This window comes from Ursus arctos, unplaced genomic scaffold (genome assembly GCF_023065955.2).
Source record: "Ursus arctos isolate Adak ecotype North America unplaced genomic scaffold, UrsArc2.0 scaffold_33, whole genome shotgun sequence".
In the NCBI taxonomy this organism is placed as follows: domain Eukaryota; kingdom Metazoa; phylum Chordata; class Mammalia; order Carnivora; family Ursidae; genus Ursus; species Ursus arctos.
The window spans coordinates 9,702,462-9,725,596 of NW_026623019.1; the positions used below are offsets into that span (position 1 = coordinate 9,702,462).

The 23,135-nt window shown below is 43.2% G+C and overlaps 1 protein-coding gene across 1 annotated transcript in view; it reads left to right on the forward strand.

Moving 5' to 3' along the window:
• Positions 1-23,135, forward strand: part of PGM5 (phosphoglucomutase 5) — a 190,350-nt gene that overhangs the window by 138,240 nt on the left and 28,975 nt on the right. The window contains exon 10 of the mRNA XM_026519317.4: positions 12,845-12,979. Within this exon, the coding sequence (XP_026375102.1) occupies positions 12,845-12,979 (135 nt within the window). The remainder of the gene's footprint in view (positions 1-12,844; positions 12,980-23,135) is intronic.

Here is a 23,135-nt window from a genome sequence, read left to right on the forward strand (position 1 = left end):
GCTCATAAAATATGTGCTTTCTAAATTATTCTTGGGAGGTTTTTGTCCCCTGGTGAGGAAGGCTTGAAAACCATTGCCTGAAAGTCAGTGCTGGGTTCTGGTTTTTATCTGCTCCTGAGAAGCTTGTCTGTTGAGCTAATTTGTTTTGCTGTTAAATCCACTAATACTCTACCTTGTTTCTTCCCCAATACACTCACCATTTGTATCCTCTTTTCTTGGCTCTTTTAACAGTTCATATCAGGCTAATTTTGCAGCTAGAGCTCAAGTTCAGACATCTATTTTTTCCATGTCCCCTCCCCTGCAACCCTGAATATTGGTTTCCATTTTTACTCTGGAACTTGTTCTTTTTTTGTTCTTTCCACACTCTTTCATATTAGCTCAAATATGGCCATAAATAGTAAACGCTACCAGGAGCTGCTCTGGGGAGTTTCTCTAGCCACAAAGGAAGGTTGTGTCATCTTCCCAGATTGCAGGACCCAAGTGACAGTTAATTATCTGGTGGTCCTGAGTCACCCTGGAGCTGGTCTGCTGCTCTGGGTTTGGCTCACTGAGGGTGTGGGGAGACAGTTAACAGTCAGCAGCACGCTCACTGTCAGCGAGTCACGCATGGTTCTTGCAGTTGGTCCTGTTGGTGCAGAGGGGGATTCCTGCATCATGGGGCTGTGGGTAAGCTTTCACCACTGAGGCCCACATCTCCGCGCTCCTGAGACCTCAGAAGTCATCAGCACCCCATTCCAGGGATGGTTGAGTCTGGGCACACTTCCTGGGACATTGCTGCAAAACAAGTGCCATCTATCTACTCCTGAAAGACATATTTGAATTTAAATGAACATGTATTATTTTTAAATAGTCATAAAACACTTCGGCACGTTCATTCAAGAGAGATTTCTGGAGAGCCTACCAAATGCATAATAATTGTTTTTTGTCATGGGGCATTTTTTTTTTTTTTTTGAGAGGGAGAGAGAGAATCTTATGGAGGCTCCACACCCAGCATGAAGCCTAACGTGGGGCTCGATCTCACGACCCTGAGATCATGGCCTGAGCTGAAATCATGAGTTGGATGCTTAACTGACTGAGCCACCCAGGTGCCCTTGGAGCAGTTTCTTAATATAAATGTGTAACAGCTTTATCGAGATAGTGTTCACATACCATCCAGCTTACCCACGTCAAGTGTGCAGTTCAGTGGCTTGTAGAATATTTACAACATTGTGCTGTCTTAGCACAATCAGTTGTAGAACATTTTTGTCACCCGCAAAAGCCACTTGTACTTTTAGCTATAATCTCCAGTTCCAGCCCTGGCAATCCTGACCTACTTTCTGTCTCTCTGGATTTGCCTATTCTGGATATTTCATATAAATGGAACCACACACATGTCATCTTTTGTGACTGGTTTCTTTCACTAAGCAGAGTGTTTCTAGGGTTCATCCACGTGGTACCACGTATCAGTATTTCTTTCTTTCTTATTGGCAAATAATGTCCCATTGTGTGGATAGACCACATTTTGTTTGTCCGTTCTTCAACTGGTGGACTTTTCTTAAAAACAGATTTATTTATTTATCTTAGAGAAAGAGCATCCACGAGTGGGGGTAGGGACAGAGGGAGAAGGAGACTCCCCACTGAGCATGGAGACCCCTACATGGGGCTCCATCCCAGGACCCTGAGATCATGACCTGAGCCGAAATCAAGAGTCGGCCGCTTAACCGACTGAGCCACCCAGACGCCCCGGGCTGTTTCCACTCTTTGACTATTACGAATAGTGCTGCTGTGAATATTCACATAAAGTTTTTGTGCAAACATAGATTTTCAGATATGGTGGGTGTGTAACTAGGTGTGGAATTGCTAGGTCAAATGGTAACTCTAGGTCCAACCTTTAAAGAAACAGGAGGGCACATATTGCACGGCACACTGAGTGTTATACACAAACAATGAATCATGGAACACTACATAACACTAACATAACATAATAAAATAAATAAAGAAAAAAACAGCCATATGGTCTTCAAAAGCAATTGCACTGCTTTCCATTTCCCCCAGCAGTATATGAGAGTTCCAATTTCTGCACGCTTTTGCCAACCTTTGTTATTATCTGTCCTTTTGGTTAGAGAATACTGTAATTTAAAATAATTTACTAAATTATGTATTATTTTAAAATTAAGTTGGAAGAGATTTGATCTATAAGGACAAACAAAGTATGCCTTGCCTAGCAAAACCCAAAGGAAACATAATAATGCAACATCTCTGTTTGCTGTGGGAAGCATATTGCTATGGCCTCTCCAGTGTCGTATTATGTTGAAGTCAAGCAGGCATAGATTTGAAGGCTGGCTTTGTCACTGCCTCGATTTGTGACTTTGGGCATATTACTTAACTCCTCTTTTCTCAACTTCTTGGGGCAGGCAGATGGCATGTTGGTAATAATTATCATATAGGGTTATAGAGAAGGTATGAGGAGGAAGTCCTATACAGCCCCAGGAACAGTGGCTAGTATCCACTTGATATTCAAGAACTATCAGCTGCTTCCCCCTTACCAGAATCTTCAACCTGACTGCGTATCAGTTTGAGGAAAGGGCATAAGTGGTGTTCAAGTGTACAGGCTTGAGATCAGCAAGTGTTGGGTTTGAATCAGCTCTACCACCTCCTTGCTGGGTGATCTTAGGAAGTTACTCAGTCTCCCTGGGCCTTTCCTTATCTGTGAAAATAGGAACAGTCATTGTGGCTACCGCATATAGCCCTTGGGAGAATTTGATAACACATAGAGAGTCCTGACCCATAATAACCACTAATAAATGGTTATCTAAAAGAAGTAATGTTAAAAGAGCATCCTTGGGAAAGAAGGATTTTGACATTTAATGAACCATATATGATGAGAAAAGCAGGGAAAACAACACTGAACAGAATATAACTTTGCAGGGTGTCATGTGAAGACATGGGAAGGCCTCCTCAGTTTCTGAGTCATCTGCGAATTGATTCAAAGTCACATTTTTTTGCCTTCCCTAAGTCTGCCCCTCCCCCATCTCCTCAGTCCCACTTTGCTCCAGAAAGGAAAAGGTTTTTTAAGGCAGCTCAGTCTCCTTTTTGTCCTTGATTTGGGGTTAGAGTCAGGAAACAGACTGTGGAAAAAAAGCAGTTCGCACATATATCTCTAGAGATAAAGAAGAAATGCTCCCCCGTCCAAAATGAAATTAAAATCCTGTTCTAGTGATAAGCCCTGCCCTTATCCACTTCACTGCCGTGGAAACGTTCAGCAAAGTCTGTCCTGCCTGTGAGACCCTGTGGGGGTCATTTAAGGAGCAAGAAGGAAACCCCTGAAGTATTCAACCCCTGACTTGAATTCCCAGGGACCTCACTGGCCTTCCCATGGCCTGTCCAGATCTCATGGAATTTACTATGGCTGCCTCCAAGGGGCTGATACTTTTGTGACATTGACTGTAAGAGAAAAGCTGATGTGTGTCTTCTGTTAAATGGGACCCACGAGGAGCTCTGATTTAGAAATAGCAATTTAGTGAGGCACGGTTGAACACCTGCAGTTCATCCGCTCTTGTTCCATGACGGTATGTCACTATTTCTTTTCAGGTAAAATCTAGTCACATGAGTGAATGATGATTGAGTCTTCAAATATGAGTGGAAAAAATAAGCCAGTAGCTCCTATGAGCGTAGGGAGCAGTTCGATCCAGTTGCTGACTCATTTAAGAGGTTCCCACTTTATGCCTTGTAAAGAGATGGGGGTGATGTGGGAAAGGCCGGTAGCTCCTTATGGCCCACTCTTCCCTCAAGAATGAGTTCTTTGTACAAACATCAAGATTTTCCATGGTGCTGGGCGCTTTCTCTCTTCCTTAGCCATCAACAACCCAAGGAACATCATCAGCACCAGATTACCTCTTACCATTATCCTCCCCATCTCCTCCATGTAGCCCAAATCTCCCAGAGTCACCACTCAGTGCTTCATAGCTATGGGACTCTTCCAGCTCTGAAAGGAGGAATTCTCCAATCCTGGTGGTGCCAGCATCAAGTGATGGCATATTGCTACTAGGGTGGGCATCGATCCAGAACCATGACCTGTTTTGAAAATTAGCTTTGAAGAGAGAAACCTTAATACCAGGAGCAAAATTTAAGGAACTGAGTCTCTCCTCATGACTCGTCCCATGCCTGTATTTCTATTTAACAAGATCAAAAAATCATGAAATTCCACCAGTGCTGAAGTCATTTGCCAGTAACAGTTCAGCTGATATTAAAAAACCTGATGTAAATAAAAGCATACCAGTTAGCTGATGTGGAAAACCAAATCCAATTTGATTATGTCAGGCTAACTCTGAGCTTGTTAATACCTCTTCAAGTTATGCAGGCCGCGTGGAAACATTTTGATGCTGTCCTCAACCTGGAAAAAAGAACCATTTGAAATTAGTTCAGAGAAAAAGCACACTTTGAAGACTGATTGCAAAGTCAATTGGCTTTTAGAGTTGTTATTTTAATATGCAGGAAGGTGTCTGCACTTCTTAATTTCAGTATTAAAAATAATGAAGCAAGTGAATTGGCAATCTTGAAATCACATTTTATTCTGGCCTTTGGTGCTTTAATATATACTGCAGCAGTGCTACCAATCCCTGGTCAGCAGAGAGAGAGAAGTTTATCACAGCCTCGTTTTGGGGGGCATCAGATGAAGGCAACTGATTGGCATCAGCTGGAGAATCTAGGGGCCAAAGACTGAGTTCTCTATTTAGGTCAACCTTCAACTTTCATCACATTCTAATCAATGAACCAAGCGAGAGAGTGTTGTGAACACCTTATCTCTATACTGTGCCACTTGCTGGAGTGCGGTTTGTGCATCTAAAAGTGGAATTTAAGAAATCATCTCAGCCATGCTGATTATCCCACCTATACAGTTTAGTTGAATCTGAAAGTTAGTACTTACGAATAGTCCTCCTCTGTTGAGTAACAGAAATGTTTAGGGTGTAGGTGTTGTCATTACATGTATATTGTGATGGGATCTGGGTGAAAAAATCCTTTTTCTGTTGCAAGTTGTGATGTTGAAAAAAAAAAGCCCCATAATAAATATATATTCCTTTGCTACTTTAGTACAATACAGTGAAGATAGTGGAAGTGTGATTAATTCATGTCTTCACCCATTCACAGGATATTAACCAAACAGCTACTATATGCCAGTCAGCTTGCCGGGCGCTGAGGATACACCAGCGTACAGACAGTCTAGCAGGGAAGACAAACTGACATTATACTTGTAATCACTATAGAGTTTATTGAAGGGTATTACAAAGAAAGAACTTATTTGGGGGTGCATAGCAGGGGGAGCTCACCTTAAGTAGGGCTCTGGGGAGGTGATATTTAAGCTGTGCCCTGAAGAGTGAGTGGGAGCTGGCCCAGGGTAAACCATCTTGTCAGACTAAAGGCCTTTCTTTAGTCTAATGTAGTTAAACCATTGTTTGGCTTTCCAGAGAAAGAACTGGGATTTCCTAGAGACAATAGCTTTCTCACTGTGATGTTACAATACTTAAAATTCTCAACTTTAGTGTTCATTCTACAGCATTGCGGTTGTGCTAAATAAAGATAACTGGGCCTTTTGGTAGGACACCTTGAAAATCATGTATTAGGGGCACCTGGGTGGCTCAGTCAGTTAATATCCGACTCTTGATTTCAGCTCAGGTCATGATCTCAGGGTCCTGGAATCGAGCCCCACGTCAGACTCTGCGCTCAGTGGGGAGTCTGTGTAGATCTCTCTCTCTCTCTCTCTCTCTCAAATAAATAAATAAATCTTAAAAAAAGAAAACCATGTATTAAAATTTTTTTTTTAAATAATAGCTACTTTTCCTATGATTTTGCCTATTTGTCTTCCAAAGACCAAACACATTCTTTGCTTCCTAAGAGCCTATTAGCTGATTAGGAAATAAGGAGAGGGGGACAGTGTTTCTGATTAGTTGGGCAGGTCTTACTCCTTTGCTTCTGATTCATTGGAGTTTTGCTATAATGAAGCACCTTCCCCTGACATAAGTTGATTGCTTTGGGACTATCCTCTAAAATGCTGATAATCGAATCCTGATAAGATACGTGATAAGAATCTAAGCGTTCCGGAATGAATGACATCATAGTCACTTCCTACTGAACTACTAATTCTTTGTATAGTCAGGACCTGTGACCGTCACCAGGAAACATAAATATAAAAGGAAAAAACTGTGGACTATCACAGGAACTGAGGGAGGAAGCTACCCGTGTTGTGTGGGTAAAGTATGTCTGATTCCAAAATATCCCAGAACTGGGGCTGGTGTTGAGTGAATGGGGATCAGCAGCCATTTTGGCCAAAGACGAGGGGAAATGGAACATGTGTGACCTAGTTGCATTGTTCCAAATTTGATAGTTGGAATCTGGATAATTTTTAAGTCTTCTCTCTCCAAGCAGCGCTCTCATCACCTAATGTGGTTTTTGCTGGGTGTGTGTTTTAAAAGGGCACTTAGGAAGTCATTTGGCCTTGATTTCCCCCAAATAATTATTTGCAATTATTGGTCTCCAAGAGAGCTGGGTTGGTGGTGAAAAAGACTAGATGAGAATTTGCTCCCCAAAGTAGGGCACTTGGGTATGGCTATGCAGTTAGTGCACTGCACAAAGGTGCCTGTCCTAATGGGGGAGGAGAAGCTGAAGTCCAGGCCAGCCAAGAGGAAAGATACTTTTCTCTAATTTGTCTTCCTGTTTGTAATCTCTACGAGCGCACAGTAGGAACTAACTGCTGCCCTGCTCAACCCTTTTTGAACTCATACTTGCAGCTAACTCTATGACTTCAACAAAGAAAAATGGGTAATTCTAGTTAATTTTTTTCATGGCGAGAGATGTCTGTCCAATCCAAATCTTCTGCTTTAGAAGCTGCATGCTTTCTTGTACAAAATACAGTTCAGATGTTACACAGCAGTATTTTCACCTTGAAGCTTTCCAGATAAATCTCTGGGCTCTCCTATGGGAGATAACATGTGAGTTAGGCTTAGAGTCTCTTTCTTCCACGCCTGTCTTGTCTCCAGGTTCACGTGCCTGGTGTGGCCAACTGACTGTATATGTGACATTGTACTAGCTTTCAGGGCCATGTGCTGTTTTCCCCTGGAATTCATCCTAAGTCCGTATTTGACTGGGTCGGACGCTGCCAAGTAACTATTGGTAATGTACAGTTCCTCGTTCCCCGCCTGGCTGCAACATGTGCTACAGTCTCCAAACGAACATCTGGCAGCTCTGTGTGTGTTTAGCAACTTGCAGATTTCCCTGCATTGATTTACACAAGGGCTTTAAAAAAATGCAACATTTATTTATCCAACATTTATCAGATACCTACTCTACGTAAGGCTCTGTGCTCGTTTGGGGGGACCATAGAAAACATATGAGATATTCTTCGAATCTTTCACGAGAAGCAATGCGTGACTCTCAGCAGTCTCATGGTTCAACCTAAAAGCATAAGCCTGGGGTCAGAAGACCTGAAGTTCTGGCTCCTCTCATGACCAGCTGTTACCTTAAGCAGTTTTTAACTTCCCCTTTCTTTCTGTGAAGGGAGGAAGTGGCCTGGATGACTCTGAGGTCCTTCCTTCAGGACCGTAATGGTCTAAATAGACCACCTTAGAAGGGACCTATTTTATGGTCAAAGAAGCCAGTTCAGTGGGAGGCATGGAGAAGATAAATGGTAACAGATCCGTGAGTTTAGTAGTGATTTCAGAGAACATGGCACAGTCCTTAAAAAAAATTAATCTTAATTCTGCCTAATTAAAAAATAAATGTGCCATAAACCATCACCATTCAAGCTTTATTTGGCAATCTTCTGCAAAATCTGGAAGGCTGGATGACTAAAAGCATGGTACCATTTTCATTAAGAGCTTAACATAAGAATAGTATTTATAGACTGATTTATAAGTTTCAAACCACTCTTCACATATAGTCTCTGATCTGATGTTCACAACAATCCAGTAAGCCAGGCTGTATCGTTTTTCATCCATTTTTAGGAAACGAAGACTTACAGAGCTTAAAGTGACTTACTCAAGACCACCAGCTGATAATCTGAGCCAGAACTCCCCCCCTTTATCATTTCCAAATTGACTCTCCATGAGCAGCAAACCATCAAGGGGCAAATGTGGGGACAAAAATAAAAGCTCTAGTGATACACGGAAGCACATTGGAGGATTTTGGGGTGGAGAAAGCTGCAAGAAAGCACGGCCCTTTAGCAGTGCTGGGACAAAGCTAGGGTGGTCAAAACCCCACTCTTGTCACTCAGGCAGACAACTACAGGACTCAATGGGAAGAAAATGGTGGGCTGGAACTGACAGTTTCCCTCTGATACCCTGCTCTGTAATTAACATGATCTTAGCATGGAAGAGGGCATCTCTTCCCCTTCTTTGAGCTTGTGGCTGTTGGGTCATCCTGGACATTCTGGCCACTGTTGTTGCTATGACTACAGAGGCGTCAAGGATTCCTTCACTGTTGCTTTAGGAATCCCTTAAGAGATTGTGCTAAAAGTTCTTAGTGTCAGATGGCTCAAGAGGAGATTCTTGTAATGGTTCTGCTATTGGCAAGGTATTGGGAGGAGGCTTTCAGGACACAGCAGCAAGATGTTCTGTTAGCACTCCCTCACCATGTTGTGGTCCTCCTGAGATTCCAGTCCGATGGGAGTATGTGGGTGAAACCTGAGATCTTAAAGGGATCTCCCTTAACACTGACATGTACTATAGTCAGTCACTTGATCCATGAGGCAGGTGACCCAGACAAACGTAGCTACTACTGGGCTGTCCACATTTGGCTACACATTAGGGTCACCTGGAGAGCTTTTACAATGCCGGTGCCCAAGTCATGACCTATTCAAAGTAAATTACAGTGTCTGGGGTAAGAGCCAGATACAATATTTTTGAATGACCCCAGCCGATTCCAGTGTACAGCAAATTTTGCAACCCATGGGCTCATGATTTGTCTAACGTCACACAAGGGGGACAGGAACTTATCATGGTTCAAATCCATTGTTTTAAGCCAAAACAGACCCTTGCCTTAAAAACAAAGGATGAGTAGACACAGCGTCACTCACTACTACCCTTCAAGGTAAATATGTTGACCCCAGTTCACTATGGAGAACCTAAGTGTGTTTTCATTTGGCTTGTGAGCCCTCCTTAAATGTGGAAGGAGGCACTCCAGTGGTGCTTACCCCAGCTGTCAAACATGCAGTGGCATTCACTGAAGTGTTTGCAAAGGGTCTACTCTGTGCCAGCCATTGTCCTGGGCTGTGAGGATAAATGGTGAACAAGGAACATAAGGCTTTGCCCTACCAGAGCTTGGAAGCTTAATGAAGGACCCAAAGACCTATTTCAGCAATTCCAACCCTTTAGGGTTAAGGCTGAGATGGGAACTTCTTTTATTCATTTTTAGTTGGGTCTTGTTTCTTCAGGAGGATTTGTGGCAGCAAAAACACGCATAATGAAGTTGTTAGGATGTAAATAAGAAACAGAAATCAAGACTAGGGAAAATATAAATAAGAGTAGAGAGTCAAGAACAGAAGAAGAAAAAGTCATAGTTATGCAAGTCATAAGGATCCGCTTGGGCTGAACCTCAAATTTGGCATTAAGTGTTCTGGCAGCCATACTGAAAAGGGAACTATGGTTAGTTATTATTGTCAGAAAGACAAAAAATACCAGTTCCTCAGGGAAGGAAAGCCTTTCCTAACACTTGGCTCTTAAGGAAATGTCTCATGTGGAATTTCATACACTCTCCAATAATATTCCTAGAGTGACTGCAAAAATGGGTTTTATAAGGCAGTACCCTGTAGACCATGCAAGGAAAGGGAGGATGTGAAAAGAAAATGCAATTTCATAAATCCATTTTTGTCATAGGTAGTCAGTCAGAAGGAAGTTGATTCAGGTCACATATACGTCCAGATGAATCTATGGCTAGAATACCTGGGAAAGTGCATGGATTGGACACCCTTCATAATTTTTCTCTCTTGGGATTTTGATAAAGCACATAGATAAAATATTTTTCTGGGGTAGAGTTGATGAGTAAGTATTTCATGTTGCAGCTAATGTAATGGTTTATACAGGGTTTAGCAAACATTTTCTGTAAAAGATAGTAAACATTTTAGCCCCTGTGGGCCAGACAGTCTCTGTCCTAATGATTTAGCTCTGCAGTTATGACACAAAAGCAGCCCTAGGGAATACAAAAGGAAATGGGACTGGCTGTGTTCCAATGAAACCTGATTTATACAAATAGGTGACAGGTCAAATTTGGCTGACAAACTGTATTGCCAACCCCTGGTTTAACCTGAAATTTTATTTTTTATTTTTTTCAAGATTTTACTTATTTATTTGAGAGAGGGTGAGCACAAGTAGGGGGAGCAGCAGGCAGAGGGAGAGGGAGAGGGAGAAGCAGGCTTCCTGCTGAGCAGAGGGACCGATGCAGGGCTTGATCCCAGGACCCTGGGATCATGACCTGAGCCGAAGGCAGATGCTTAACCGACTGAGCCACCCAGGTGCCCCTAACCTGAAAATTTAAAAAAGCAAAATGGTTGATTGGTATGCTTTTGTTGGAATTACAGAACATTTAGAAATTTGGCAAGTCTTGGTCAGTGGTGACTCTGGCCTCATAATGTAATTGGAAGTGGGTGAAGATGCATGCTGGAGAGAACATGGCTCGTGTTCAGGGCGCACATTCATTAAGTTCATTGAAAGAACATGCAGACACCAAAGCAAGCCAATACATCTTCACACTTCAAAGTGACACTCAAAAGACAGGGAACTGGGGTTACTGCAGCACCGAACTGGGCTGGGTCTAGAACTGTCCTGCCATGTGGAGGAGGAGAACTGTGGTGTTCCTCACTTAGAGGTCTCACCAAGCAACAAGGGTTCTCTGGTAAGATCTCATGGCTGGTTCCTTAGGAAACAGAGGTCATCAGTACATCATGCACACCTTTATCATCTTTTTGAGCACGAAATCTACTGCAAGCGACCAGATGTAGATTCTAGCCAGCCATCTAGAAGTACAGCCAAAGATATGACAACCCACAAGGAAAAAAAAAAAAAACCCTAATTTCACTGTAAAAAAGCTTAGTTGTGAGCTGATAATACATGTTGGTGCTTTGTTATGGCCTGGGCTCTTGACTACCTCCCACTGACTGTATACGAATCTGGGGTTATTAATTAATTATTGGTTAATTACATTGATGGTGTAATGGGCGCTACATAAAAGGGTTGAGTTTGGGTGGTCATCGGAAGGGGTGGCCTCAAGTGGTTTGGAATCTACAAGAAGAGGTGGCTTAGGGCTTCAACCTTAAATATTGCTTTAACCAACTTATGCATAACCCACGGTCCTGAGAGACCAATTACCTACTCACATGTCCCATATATGGTGACAAGGGGAGTGCAAGCTTGTAAAGAAATACCAGCTTCAAAAGAGTTTGTAAAAACATGACCGTGGGTGCAGTTGTGGAGCCTTTGGGGCCTCGTTGTCTGAACATAATTTGGTCTAGAACTCTTACCGGTAGTAGGGAATTGAGTCAAATACTCCATTCAGAATGTCCTAACTATTTACTCGTCCAGCAGCTGAAGGTGCTTATTAGGGAAATGGTTGCCACTCTTTGTAATATGGTTGCAATGACTAGTCCAGGTTTATGGAGAGCAAGGACTGTGTCTTTCTCTTCATATCCCCAGGACCTGATCCCCAGGGGCTACTCTAAAATGTTTGCCCAGGAAAGAATCCTGGTTAGTATCATCCTGTTTGCAAAGCTAGTATCAGAGAGAGATGAGTTGCCAGGAAGGGAGCCGGCGCCTTTTTGTTACACAAATCGTGGCAGACATTGAATCCCTCCAAAAGAGGCTAAGGCTGTTGTTTGGGGATTGGAACAAAATATGCCTACAAAACTTAAAAAGCAGAAAACCATTCAGATGGAATCATAGTGGCCCCTACCCCACCCCACCGCACCCCAGCAGATATGGGGGTGGGGTAAGGGATTGGCAGTCAGATTTAAATAGCAGGTATATTTTTAATCATGGCTTATTCTTAACAACCATGATTTAAGGCCAGACGAGTTTCAAGGGCAAATTTCTTAGGGAAAATGTCTGATGTCAAAGTTGCCTGAGACTTCTCCTTTTTCAGAAATAACAAGTGACCAGACTAATTATTTTATTTCCTCCACTTATTTCCTCTGGCCCCTGCCAATATGCTTATTTATAACAAGGCTTTATCAGTTGTCTTGAGAAAACAAATTTCCTTCAACAAACGTTACAATATGATCTTACTGCTGTGTTTTTCAAAAATCCCTGCCACTAATGAAAACAGATGCATGGAAAACGGAGGCATTCTGAGCCAAAAGCATGTTAATACTGCTACAGCTCTGCCCCCACACCACCCTGGTGGCCAGGTCGGAGCGTAAGAAGGAAGGACAGAGCCAAGGAGAAGGGGTTGTAAGCAGGAACCCCAGAACCCAGCCGAGGCTCCAGACCTGAGCATGTCACTGTAGCCTTCATATGCTACCAAGGGAATGTGGGCAGAAGGAAAGAATCAAAAGAGATGAACTTGAAGCAAAGCCTCATATCACATGGGGGTAAGCTTAACACAGGCAGTTTGCTTTACTGTAATAGAGAAATTGCCTACTCCCATTGCGCCCGGCAGGTTTCTAAGGGACAAACTTTGGGCCCAGGGACATTTATTAAACTTCATCCCCTCCTTGTCCCTCTGCCTCTTTCTGGCTCCCACATCTCCCGACCAAAGGAACTTGAGCATCTATTCAGTTTTGCCCCTAAGTCTTCCCCATCATTAACCACAAGTATTATTAATTGTTACTACCTGTGTATCCGTCCCTTGATTCACTGATCCTTCTGGGTGTTCTTGGTCTCAGGGCCTGAGGATCATTTTCTCAGACGCATCACGGCTCATCTTCCGGCTGAGTTCCTCCAGCGGCGTGCGGGCGACCATCAGACTGTATGCAGAGAGCTACGAGAGGGACCCCAGCGGTCACGACCAGGAGCCCCAGGTACCCTCAGCACAGTGTGTCTCGTCGCTCCCGGAAAACTTAGGGAGCTCTTGTGGGCCTTTAGTGAGGGTGATTTTACTTTCGGGGAAGTAAATTCCATATTGGTAGATCCAGCTGGAGGACAAGCTTCCCGTAACTCCAGGCAAAACTTCACTCCTTCATGACAGTGTTTGGAACAGAAAATTTGGGCTCTAGCCTCTGTGATGGGTTTAGACCAGCATTTCCCAAGTGACTTGGCTTTCTTGGTGGTTCTGCAGTTTGTTAAATGGGGGTGACATCAAGAAAAAGCACCTTGTATAGATAGAGAAATTTTTAGTTCGAGTCTAGGTGGTCCAACTCCTCAGAGCCTTGACTCTGTGCGTGTAATAAGGAATCTCCAGGTGTTTGGCAAACTCTGGGTTGGCTCATGACCTTGAGGTGCGAATGTAGATGCTACGCTGGGCCTCCTGTCTGAGATCACTGAAGAGCCCAGTTTCCCTTAAGGAGAGGGGCGAGGGCTGGTCTGCATTTAAAGTTAAGGGAGGCTAAGCTAGACCAGCCAAGGCTGGGCCACCCTGTGTTTGGCAAAGCCCCTTCATGTTGTCAACAATAGAGTTAATTAAGAACTCAGAAAAAATTATAAATGGTCCAACCGTAAGCATCCCCACTCTTACATTCATTAAAGACCCCAGCTTCTGCCTTTGAAGAGCTCTGGAAGGAAAAGCCTTTGGTCAACTGTTAATGGAGATCAAAGATAAGCCATTAAAGCTGCGGGCAACATTAATTAATAGCAGAAAGGGCCCACCATAACATCGGATACTTCCAGCTACACTGCTGGCCGTCCCTTACCCCCGGGGTCTTTACTTCACCCTGGGTTTTGAAGCAGAGTTCTTGATGAGGTGACTCCTTGAGATGAAACCAGTGGTTCCATCTGCGATGCTTCTTCTGCGGAGAAGTACAGAAGCAAAGAACAACTCAGTGCCTCTCATTTTAGAGTTACTCTGAGTTTCCCGTGATAATTTGCCGAAGTTATGCCCTAGAATGAGACCAGAAAGGGTTTTCTTTCTTTGTTAGTGGTTTAGTGTGTTTTTCTTAAAATGGTATCTTTCTTGGGAGAGTCTCAAAGAACTTGATCAATATAGTGTCATAGATCCTTACAGGTGACAGTGGGAACCAGAAAATCTCTTTGGGGTCAGATCATCTCAGATGGGGAAGTAGAGGCCTGGGAGGCTGAGAGCTAAGAGCATGAAGCTAGTATAAGGTCCTTGGCCCTCCCCTGTCAGGATCACAGGCTTTCCATGCAAGGACGGGGGCCACGCTCTACCAACATAATTTGTCAGTGAGTACATTTCACCCAAGATAGTACCAAATCATGCAAGAACTGGAGGCTTACCCTCTCTTTCCATATAAAACCCTTCCACTTCTCATGTTGGGAAAGGAGATTAAAGCAAGGGCCTAAAACTCCAGAGCTACATACAGGGTGAGGAATGATATTCCTGGCCTCACCAACTCTGACTCACTCTGACTCGAGGCTATTTTTTCTCAACATTCTTTTCCCTATTTGCACAGGGTAAGTAGTTATGATGTTTGCTATTTGTATTTACCTTCCACACTGACTGCAGGAGTGTGACGTCTGGGCCTTTAGACATGTGGGAAAACAAGTGAGTCTCTCTCTGAGATGTTCCACAAAAGCCAAGTGGTACCACTTTTTTTTTCCCCAGAGCTTCCTTTGAAGCTGAAAACCTGCATAGGCCTGCTGCTAGAGGGTCGTGTGTTAAGTATGTGCTTCAATCTGTGGGTAAAGAAAACATAAGTAATGCTTGTTTCAGTGGCTAATCCTGCGTATTTTCCATCCTGTTGGGTTAGAGTTTGCCATTTTGAATGGTTGGGGAATCCTTTCATTGATCGTGTTCTTCTGATCAATAATCTGCCTTCCCTTTTTAATCATGAGTGAGGGTCTTCCCAAACCTGGCTAGGTTTGCCTCCCTGTATTTACCTCGGGATCCACCTCAAAATTTTACATTAAACTAGAACTCCTTATTAAAATACCTTATGTCATTGACTCACCAACTGAAGCCCTAGTGCATAATGCATGTAAGTCAAGGTATAATTTAGAATAAGGATCGAAAAGACATTGACACCCCTAAGGACGAGGAAGACGACTCTCAGGAGACTCACCTGTCTCAACACTGCGGAACCACACCTAGGCACTTCAGTGTGACTGTTCAGGACCTCCTTACAGCCCTGCCTCCCAGGACCCCAGCTTCTGCCTTTGAAGAGCTCTGGAAGGAAAAGCCTTTGGTCAACTGTTAATGGAGATCAAAGCTAAGGCATGCTTCTCAAGTTATTATGATCTGCGGCCTGATGGGGAAAGACCAGCTGTGTTGCTTCCTCAGCTGCAGAGAACTCTTCCTCCTTTCTAGCTTATTCCGATTTGCAGCCCAAAAAACAGAACAAATACCCCCCCCATACTCAGACACCCAGTAAAGTACCTTTCTAATGTCTAGGGATTCCATTGAGAAGCTTGTCCAGTTCAACAGGTATTCATGTTTTACCTGCCTTAACTCAATACCCACCTACGTTCCAGTTAATAGCGAAAGGACTAGAGAGTTCTCTTCAACTGTCTTCTCAGCATCTGGCTATTTTACTTTGCATGGATAGTTTTTTGTCCATACATCTTTTTTTAAAAGTTTTTATTTAAGTTCCAGTTAGTTAGCATACAGTGTTTAAGTTCCAGTTAGTTAGCATACAGTATTTAAGTTCCAGTTAGTTAGCATACAGTGTTATATTCGTTTCCGGTGTACAATGTAGTGATTCGACAAGTCCATACATCACCCGGGGCTCATCACAAGTGCCCTCCTGCATCCCTGTCACCTCTTTTCCCCATCCCCGTCCCTCCCTCCCTCCCTTCTGGTAGCCATCAGTTTGTTCTTTATGGTTAAGAGTCTGTTTCTTGGTTTGCCCCTTTCTCTTTTTTTGTCCCTTTGCTGCTTTGTTTTGTTCCTTAAATTGTACACATGAGTGAAATCATATGGTATTTGTCTTTCTCTGGCTGACTTATTTCATTTAGCATGATACTCTCTAGCTCCATATATGTCATTGCAAATGGCAAGATTTCATTCCTTTTTATGGCTGAATGATATTCCTCTGTGTGTGTGTGTGTGTGTGTGTGTGTGTGTGTGTGTGCGCACCACGTCTTCTTTATCCATTCATCAATCAGTCGACACTTTTGTCCAGACATTTTAAACACATGGGAACAGAACATGTTTAAAACATTAATACTGTGGTTGCCTCGTAAAAGCATTCATAACCATCCTAGGGATGCAGCTAGGAAAATCTGTGGTATAGTCTATATGCACAAAAGTCCCTGCTCCTGCCTGTAGTTTTGTTTATTTGGGTCCATTTTTACAACAGTTATTATGGAATTTGTTTTAAATGATGTAAAATAATTTCATTACATCAAAAAATATTTTTAAAGAATTCTATCCGTCTACCCCTAGGAATGGGTGATGAGGGGAGGAAGAAGGTGAGGGGCCCTGGGGAAAGGAGAAGGTGCTCGCTTTGCGCTTGCTCAGTGTCCTTGGTTAATCAGGAAGGAAAGCCTCCAAGGCCTATTTCTGGAAGATCACATAGTTTGGAAAATACAAGATTACTTTAATTTTACTGGCAATCAGTAGGCCTTCAACAAGCCTTCAAACCAGCTGGTAATAATTTGGAAAAAGAGATGAGCCAAAAGGATTTAGGTTCACAGGTGACCAGAAACAGCCCCATTACTTTCTACTTTCTTTCCCACTAAGCTTATTAGCAGGACTGCTCAGTTAACTTTTTATTTACCTTCTCTACTTTTCCCTTTGAACCTGAGGGTGGAGTAGTTCATGAACAATAAAAGATCCAAAAGGAAAAGGAAGGAGAAGTTTTGCTAAGGGCTGGATAATCACATCCTCATCATCAGCTCCCGGCTTATCAACAGTTGGCTTTGGTACTTTAATTGCAGAATAAAACCGCACCCTCTCCCACCCCAAGTTTTGGAAGGAGACCAGTTTTCCCCAACCCTCCTTTGAGTGAGGGAATTTATGTATTTCTGATAAGCGGTATATAGAATGCTTTAAGGACCAATATCTAAGCACTGGGAGTCATATAGGGAATTCATCTGTCCATCTGTCCATCCAACAGCTGGCGGCCATTTTGATCTGTATGTTCTTATTACGACTTTATAATCCAGATATGTTAAGTGCAGAGCCATTTTGTGTTACGCTGGGAGAACATATTTTTCTCATCTAAACCAGGATACATCTGAGAGTGAAAGGGGGCGCTAAGAACAGTTATGTTGAGACTGCCCCCAGTAAACCAGAACGTTGGGTTACTCTAGTTACATACCTTCATGCTACCCTAGATCTGACCATCTCTTCAGAGGTGGGCTTCTGAGAGCGCTAGCAGTAGAAGCTTAGTAGTACAGAGGGAATGTGCCAGGAATGAAGAGTTAGATCCGTGGGTCCAACCCAGGCTACACACCAGGACCACTTGGGGGCTTTGGTAGAGATACCTGGGCCTGGGCCTCACTCCCAGAGATTCTACTTTAATTGTTCTAGGGTGGGGACTGCATTTTTGAACAGTTTCCCAGATGGTTCAAATTAGGTGAGTGTTCCCAAACTTTAGTGTGTATTTAAATCACCTGGGGATCTTGCTAAAAATTCAGATTCTGACTCGGTGTGAGGAAGGCCAGAGAGTCTGCATTTTTTCTAACAAACTCCCAGGCAATACTGTGCTGCTAGTCCAGGAGCACACTTGGAATAGCAAAGAGTTAGATGAACTGCTAAGCCCTAAAGACAAGCCATGGGATTCTTTAACATTGTAAGAAGAGCAACACCTGTTTTTAGTGCTCTTGCGTGCATGGGCCACTGTCCTCTGGACCTCTCTCTCTGGTAGCCCACCCAACTTGACTTGTGCCAAAGTGACCTCCTGTCAGCCTCCCCCTGTTCCTCCTACCTCCGGAAGACCCCTGCTTCTTTTAGCATCTTCAACTCAGGAAGTGGCAGGTTCAGCCAAGAACCTGGGAATCATCCTTGACTCTTTTTTTTTCTTTATTTCATATCCCACCTCCAACAGCAAACCCTACCAATATGACCTTCAAACGCAACCCGAGTCTGGCCCCACCTTACTGCCTCTACCATTTCTCTCCAGGGCTAAGCTACTGTTCTGGCCTCTAGATTATTGTATCAGTCTCCTACCTGGTCTCCGTCTTTCCACTCTTGCCCCCTCCCCACCCATACACTAGTCTTAGCACAGCAACCAGAATGATTTAGAAAAAAAAAAAATTAGATCATCCTCGTTGCTCTGCTAAAATCCTTAGTGGTGCCCCATTTCACTCAGAGAAGAGCCAGAACCCTTACCATGGTATCAAGTCCCCTCCTGGAAATGGTCCCCTTCTCCCTCTGACCGCATCGCCTACCTCTTGCCCTATTTCTGCACTCCAGCTGTTGTTCTGTGCATATGCCAAGAATTCTCTGCCTCAGGACACTTAGAGCGGCTGTTTCCCCTGCCTGGAATGCCTTTCCGTCCAATATCTGCATGGCTTGCCCTCCCCCTTCTCAATGAGGACTCCCCTGGCCACCCTGTGTAAAATAACCCTGACACTCGAGTACTGCTGATCTTTCTCACCCTGCTTTACTTTTCCCCCATAGCACTTACTCCCATCTCACATACATATTTACTTGTTTTATTGTATCTCTCCCAGTAGAACGTAAACACCAAGAGGCTAGGACTTTGTCAGTATTCTTCGCTGTATCCCCAGTGCATACGATACTACCTGGCAGATGGTACATGCCCAATAGAATTTGCCAAACGAATGAAATATTCAGTGTTAATTACTTTGGAATATCTCAGACTGATTATATCACATGGGAGACTGAAATATTCTTTTTTTCTTTTGTGTTATGTTAGTCACCATACAGAAATATTCTGTACTCAGTATGAACCTTGGTGCTATCCTCGGTTTTCTCCTATGCTTGAAAGTTTGAATAAAATCAGTTGTCATTTCGAAGGCCCCTACAATGTGCCAGGCACCTTTCTAGATACTTTAGGTACATTCATTATTGTACTAATTGTTCCAGTAGCCCTCTCAGAGTAGAATCATCATCCTGCTTTGGCGGACGAATTAACTGATTCAGGGAGACATTAATACTCAGGGAGCCCGTAATTTCTGGATTGGAGAGTCAAAGTAGGTCTTAATAAAACTTGCTAATCCTCGAGGTCCAAGGAGGGAGGATTTCCTCTTACCTGTTCTTGAACCCAAGGCTACACCTGGAGCCTTAGTTCAGTGTTTCCTTAGTGATATATATCTATAATACAGATACATATAAAATTTTTTTCATACCAACCAGTTCTCTCTTTCTTAGACACCACTGGGTACCCAACAATTAAATTCAGTTCTGACACTAGTTAGCCCAGGCCCCACAGAGTGAGGGCTCAGCCCCACAAGACTGCCCCCACTTAAGATGCCAGAGGAAAATGGGGTGCCCAGGCTCCCCACATTTCTTCCCCTTAGAATACAAATTCAGGGGTTCCCGTGATCTGCAACTCAGGTTTGGTAATTTGCTAGAAGGACTCACAGAACCCAGGAAAGCACTTTACTTACTATTGGTGGTTTATTATAAAACATACAACTCAAGAATGGCCCAAATGGGAGAAATTCTTAGCGCAAAGTATGGCGGGAAGGGCGCTCAGAGTGCCCATGGCTTCTTCTGGCATGCCACCCTTCCAGCACCTGGAGATCTTCACCAACTCAGAAGCTCTCTGAACCCTGTTTAGGAGTTTTCTATAGAGGTTTCATTACATAAATACGATGGATGAAATCACTGGGCATTGGTGATTGAACTCAATATCCAGCCCTTCTCCCTTCCTGGGAGGTAGGGATTTCCAGCCCTCTAGTCCCCTGATTGGTTCCTCAGGCAACAGCCTCATTCTGAAGCCGTCTCGGCGTCCACCAGAGTCACCCCACCAGCATAAACTCAGGTGTGGTTGAAAGGGACTTATCATGATTAACAAATCCACTCCTATCACTTAGGAAGTTCAAAGGATTTGGGGAGTTCTGTACCTGGAACCAGAGAGAAAGACCAAATATATGTTTTTTTCTTTTTTAGACCAAATGTGGTCTAAAGCATGTGAGTGCTTTGAAAACAACCAGGCTTCTCTCTCTTAATTTGAATTAACAATGAATAAGTTTCAAAAAATAAAGAATAATGTTCTACATACATCCTTGTTAGGCTTTATACTCAACAGGGGATCTAAAGTGAGTGGTTAAAAACTAGGAGAATAAAATTAGAAATTGAAATAATATGTGTGCTGCGAAAGCTCTAGAAACAATGGAATTCAGAAATGACGCATAAATGGGTTCTCAGATGTTCAATTTTCATGACAAGATGAAAATGTGTGTATATGTATATACACATATGCTTATGTATGTACGTGTGTCTAGGTTTGTAAACGTAGATACATATACACACACATGATTTTGGATTCCTACTAAACATATATCAAAAACATTATGTTGTTATTTAAAAAGAAAATCTGCACAGAGATTTATTAATAGCCATACATGAAGAAAAAGATGAGGAAATATTTCATTTTCTTTTTCGCCTCAGAGTTTAGTCTGTACTTGCTGTAATTTGAAAATGTGGAGGAGGGTGGAGTGATTGAGAGAGAGTTTAGTAGAAAAGAAACACGCGGTTAAAGGGTTGGGATGGACACCCTCTGGCCAAGTTAAAGAGCTGCCTCATGTTGCTGGTAAGAGAGGCATGACCTGGAGGTCTTCAGGAATTTAAAGACCAATATGATGCAGAGAAAGATGACCAGCTGTTCTCCATAACTATTGAATATGTAATTTGATGAAATAAACTCAAGCTGAACTGGAAGGGATTCAGACTGACTGTTAGAACAATTTCTCAACTGGGAGGGCACCTGCCCAATGAATATGGCTGCTCTCTGCTTCTCCATGGGTCTAGGACCGCACAGATTCAAATACTTTTTAAATATCAGCAGGCGTGGAAAGGATGGAACCAGGTAATGTCTCAACATTTTCTAGAACCTTAACATTGGGGTTTTGTGATAATTATTTTTTTTAAAAAAGAAAGAAAGAAAGAAAGAAAGAAAGAAAGAAAGAAAGAAAGAAAGAAAGAAAGAAAGAAAGAAAGAGAAAAAGAGAAAGAAAGAAAGAAAGAAAGAAAGAAAGAAAGAAAGAAAGAAAGAAAGAAAGAAAGGAAGGAAGGTCTGGTCAAGTGGGTTAGATGTCCCTCTAGTGGCGTAGAAAGGAATTTCCTACAGCTGTGTGTTCACAAAGGAACGGCACTTGGAGCTGAGTGAAACTTGAGAAAGAAGCAAAAAGACATACGGGTTTTAGTTGTACTCACTTAGGTGAACAGCCTCCTTAAGAGGGTGGGCGAAACAGCCCTTCTTTCTCTCCCGTAGGTATTGCAGTCTGGACTCATGCTCTGCTGTCACTGTGGATTGTTTTCCTTGGAACTGGGAACGGGGGATGATCATGTGTTGGTGTGTGAAAAACTCCCTTGGACTGGGAGTTTGGCAGGTGTTTCGCAGGGGCTCGTGTCTGTCACGGTACAGGGATGATTAGGGTTTTGATGACAATGGGCCTTTCCCTGCCTCTTCTGGGATCAGAACTCCCTTCATGGTCCTTGGGGGGGGCGTTCAGCATGTGTGGGAAAGTGTGTGTCCTGATGAGAGCTGACTGCCTCTCATGTTGAGCCCACAGAGCGTCTAGCTCAGATCCCCCTCTTTGGCAGTGAGAGACCCTTACTCCAAATCTTTTAAGGCTATCTGACATTGCCAGTTTATTCCAAGAACATGGTGGCTTTAAGCAGGAGAACTGAAAGTCGTGCCTTGATCCTGACGTTGAGTCAATTTTAAATGAAGGTTTAGAGACCCAAAGCTCTGAAAAAAAAAAAGATGTCTTTCCCCTCCCTACTTCCCCATACCTAATTCAGAATTAAAACACAATTAACTTTGAAAGTAAATGTAAGGAAATCTAACAAAATTGTTGTGTTTTTTTCCATACAATGCTGTTTATTTTGGAGTCTCTGCTTTGCTGTGCCCAAAGAGCATGCATAACCAGCTACTGGTTAACCTGGCACTGTTTATGTCCACAAATCACAGTCTTGCTGGATCTTGTTTACTCAGCCTGAAAAGGGAGCATGAATGAATTTGCCTTGGTCACACAAGTACAGAGGGTCACTGGCCATAACTCCTCTCACCAGATGAATGGGTTTGACAACTGTGGCCAGCACAATCTGGCTTTCCCAGCATCCTCTTTGTTCCAGCCCAGAAACACAGCACAACCAAGTTTCCGTGCCCTTCAGCAGGAAGCTCCCCAAAGCTCGGAGGCTGGCGGCGATTCAGGCTTTCTTCTTTGGTGGAGAGTAAATCATTTGCTTTGCTCATAAATAAGAGTGTATCTTGGTAAATGAATACTGAGGGTGAAGGTGGAGATTGCCTGTGACCTTTAGGAGAAGGCACTGGACTAGACCATGTACCCCAGCAGCATCAGGAGGCATTGCCTGGCCTCGCCACCGCGGTCACGCATTTTTCCTGGGGAACATACAATATGGGTGGTTGAGGGGAGGAATGCGGCTGTTTTAGATCCCCTGTCTGCTCTTGCATGGTTTTACGTTTGACATCCTAATCCCAGAAAGAGGAAACCCTGTTTAAGATGCAGGTGAGGGAGTTCCCCCTTCTTTTGTTTTTGCCTCCCAGGAAAGCTAGGAGGTATGACAAATTCCAGAAGGACAGCATTTCCATACCAGAATGCTTAGGTCTTGGCAGGAGAGAAAACAATGAAAGGTTTTATGAAATTCTTGCTTTATGGTTTTTTGTTTGTTTTATTTTGCTTCGGGTTTCATTTCCAAGCATTTTGGTTCATAGAAATCATCCCATGAGGTACTGTTTGTAGGTTGGGGCCTGTGTATTCTAGACTTAATGATAGGGGCATGGGAGGTAATGAGGCTATGAGAGTGTTTTAATATATAGGTTTTATTACTATTCAGGTATGGTGAGATCAGGAGACAGTTGCCATTGAAAGGACAGCTTGTTAGTCACCCTTCCCAAGAGAAGGGGCATGCCACTCCATGCAGGGCCATGGGGGAAACACCATGGTCAGTTATGAGGCAGA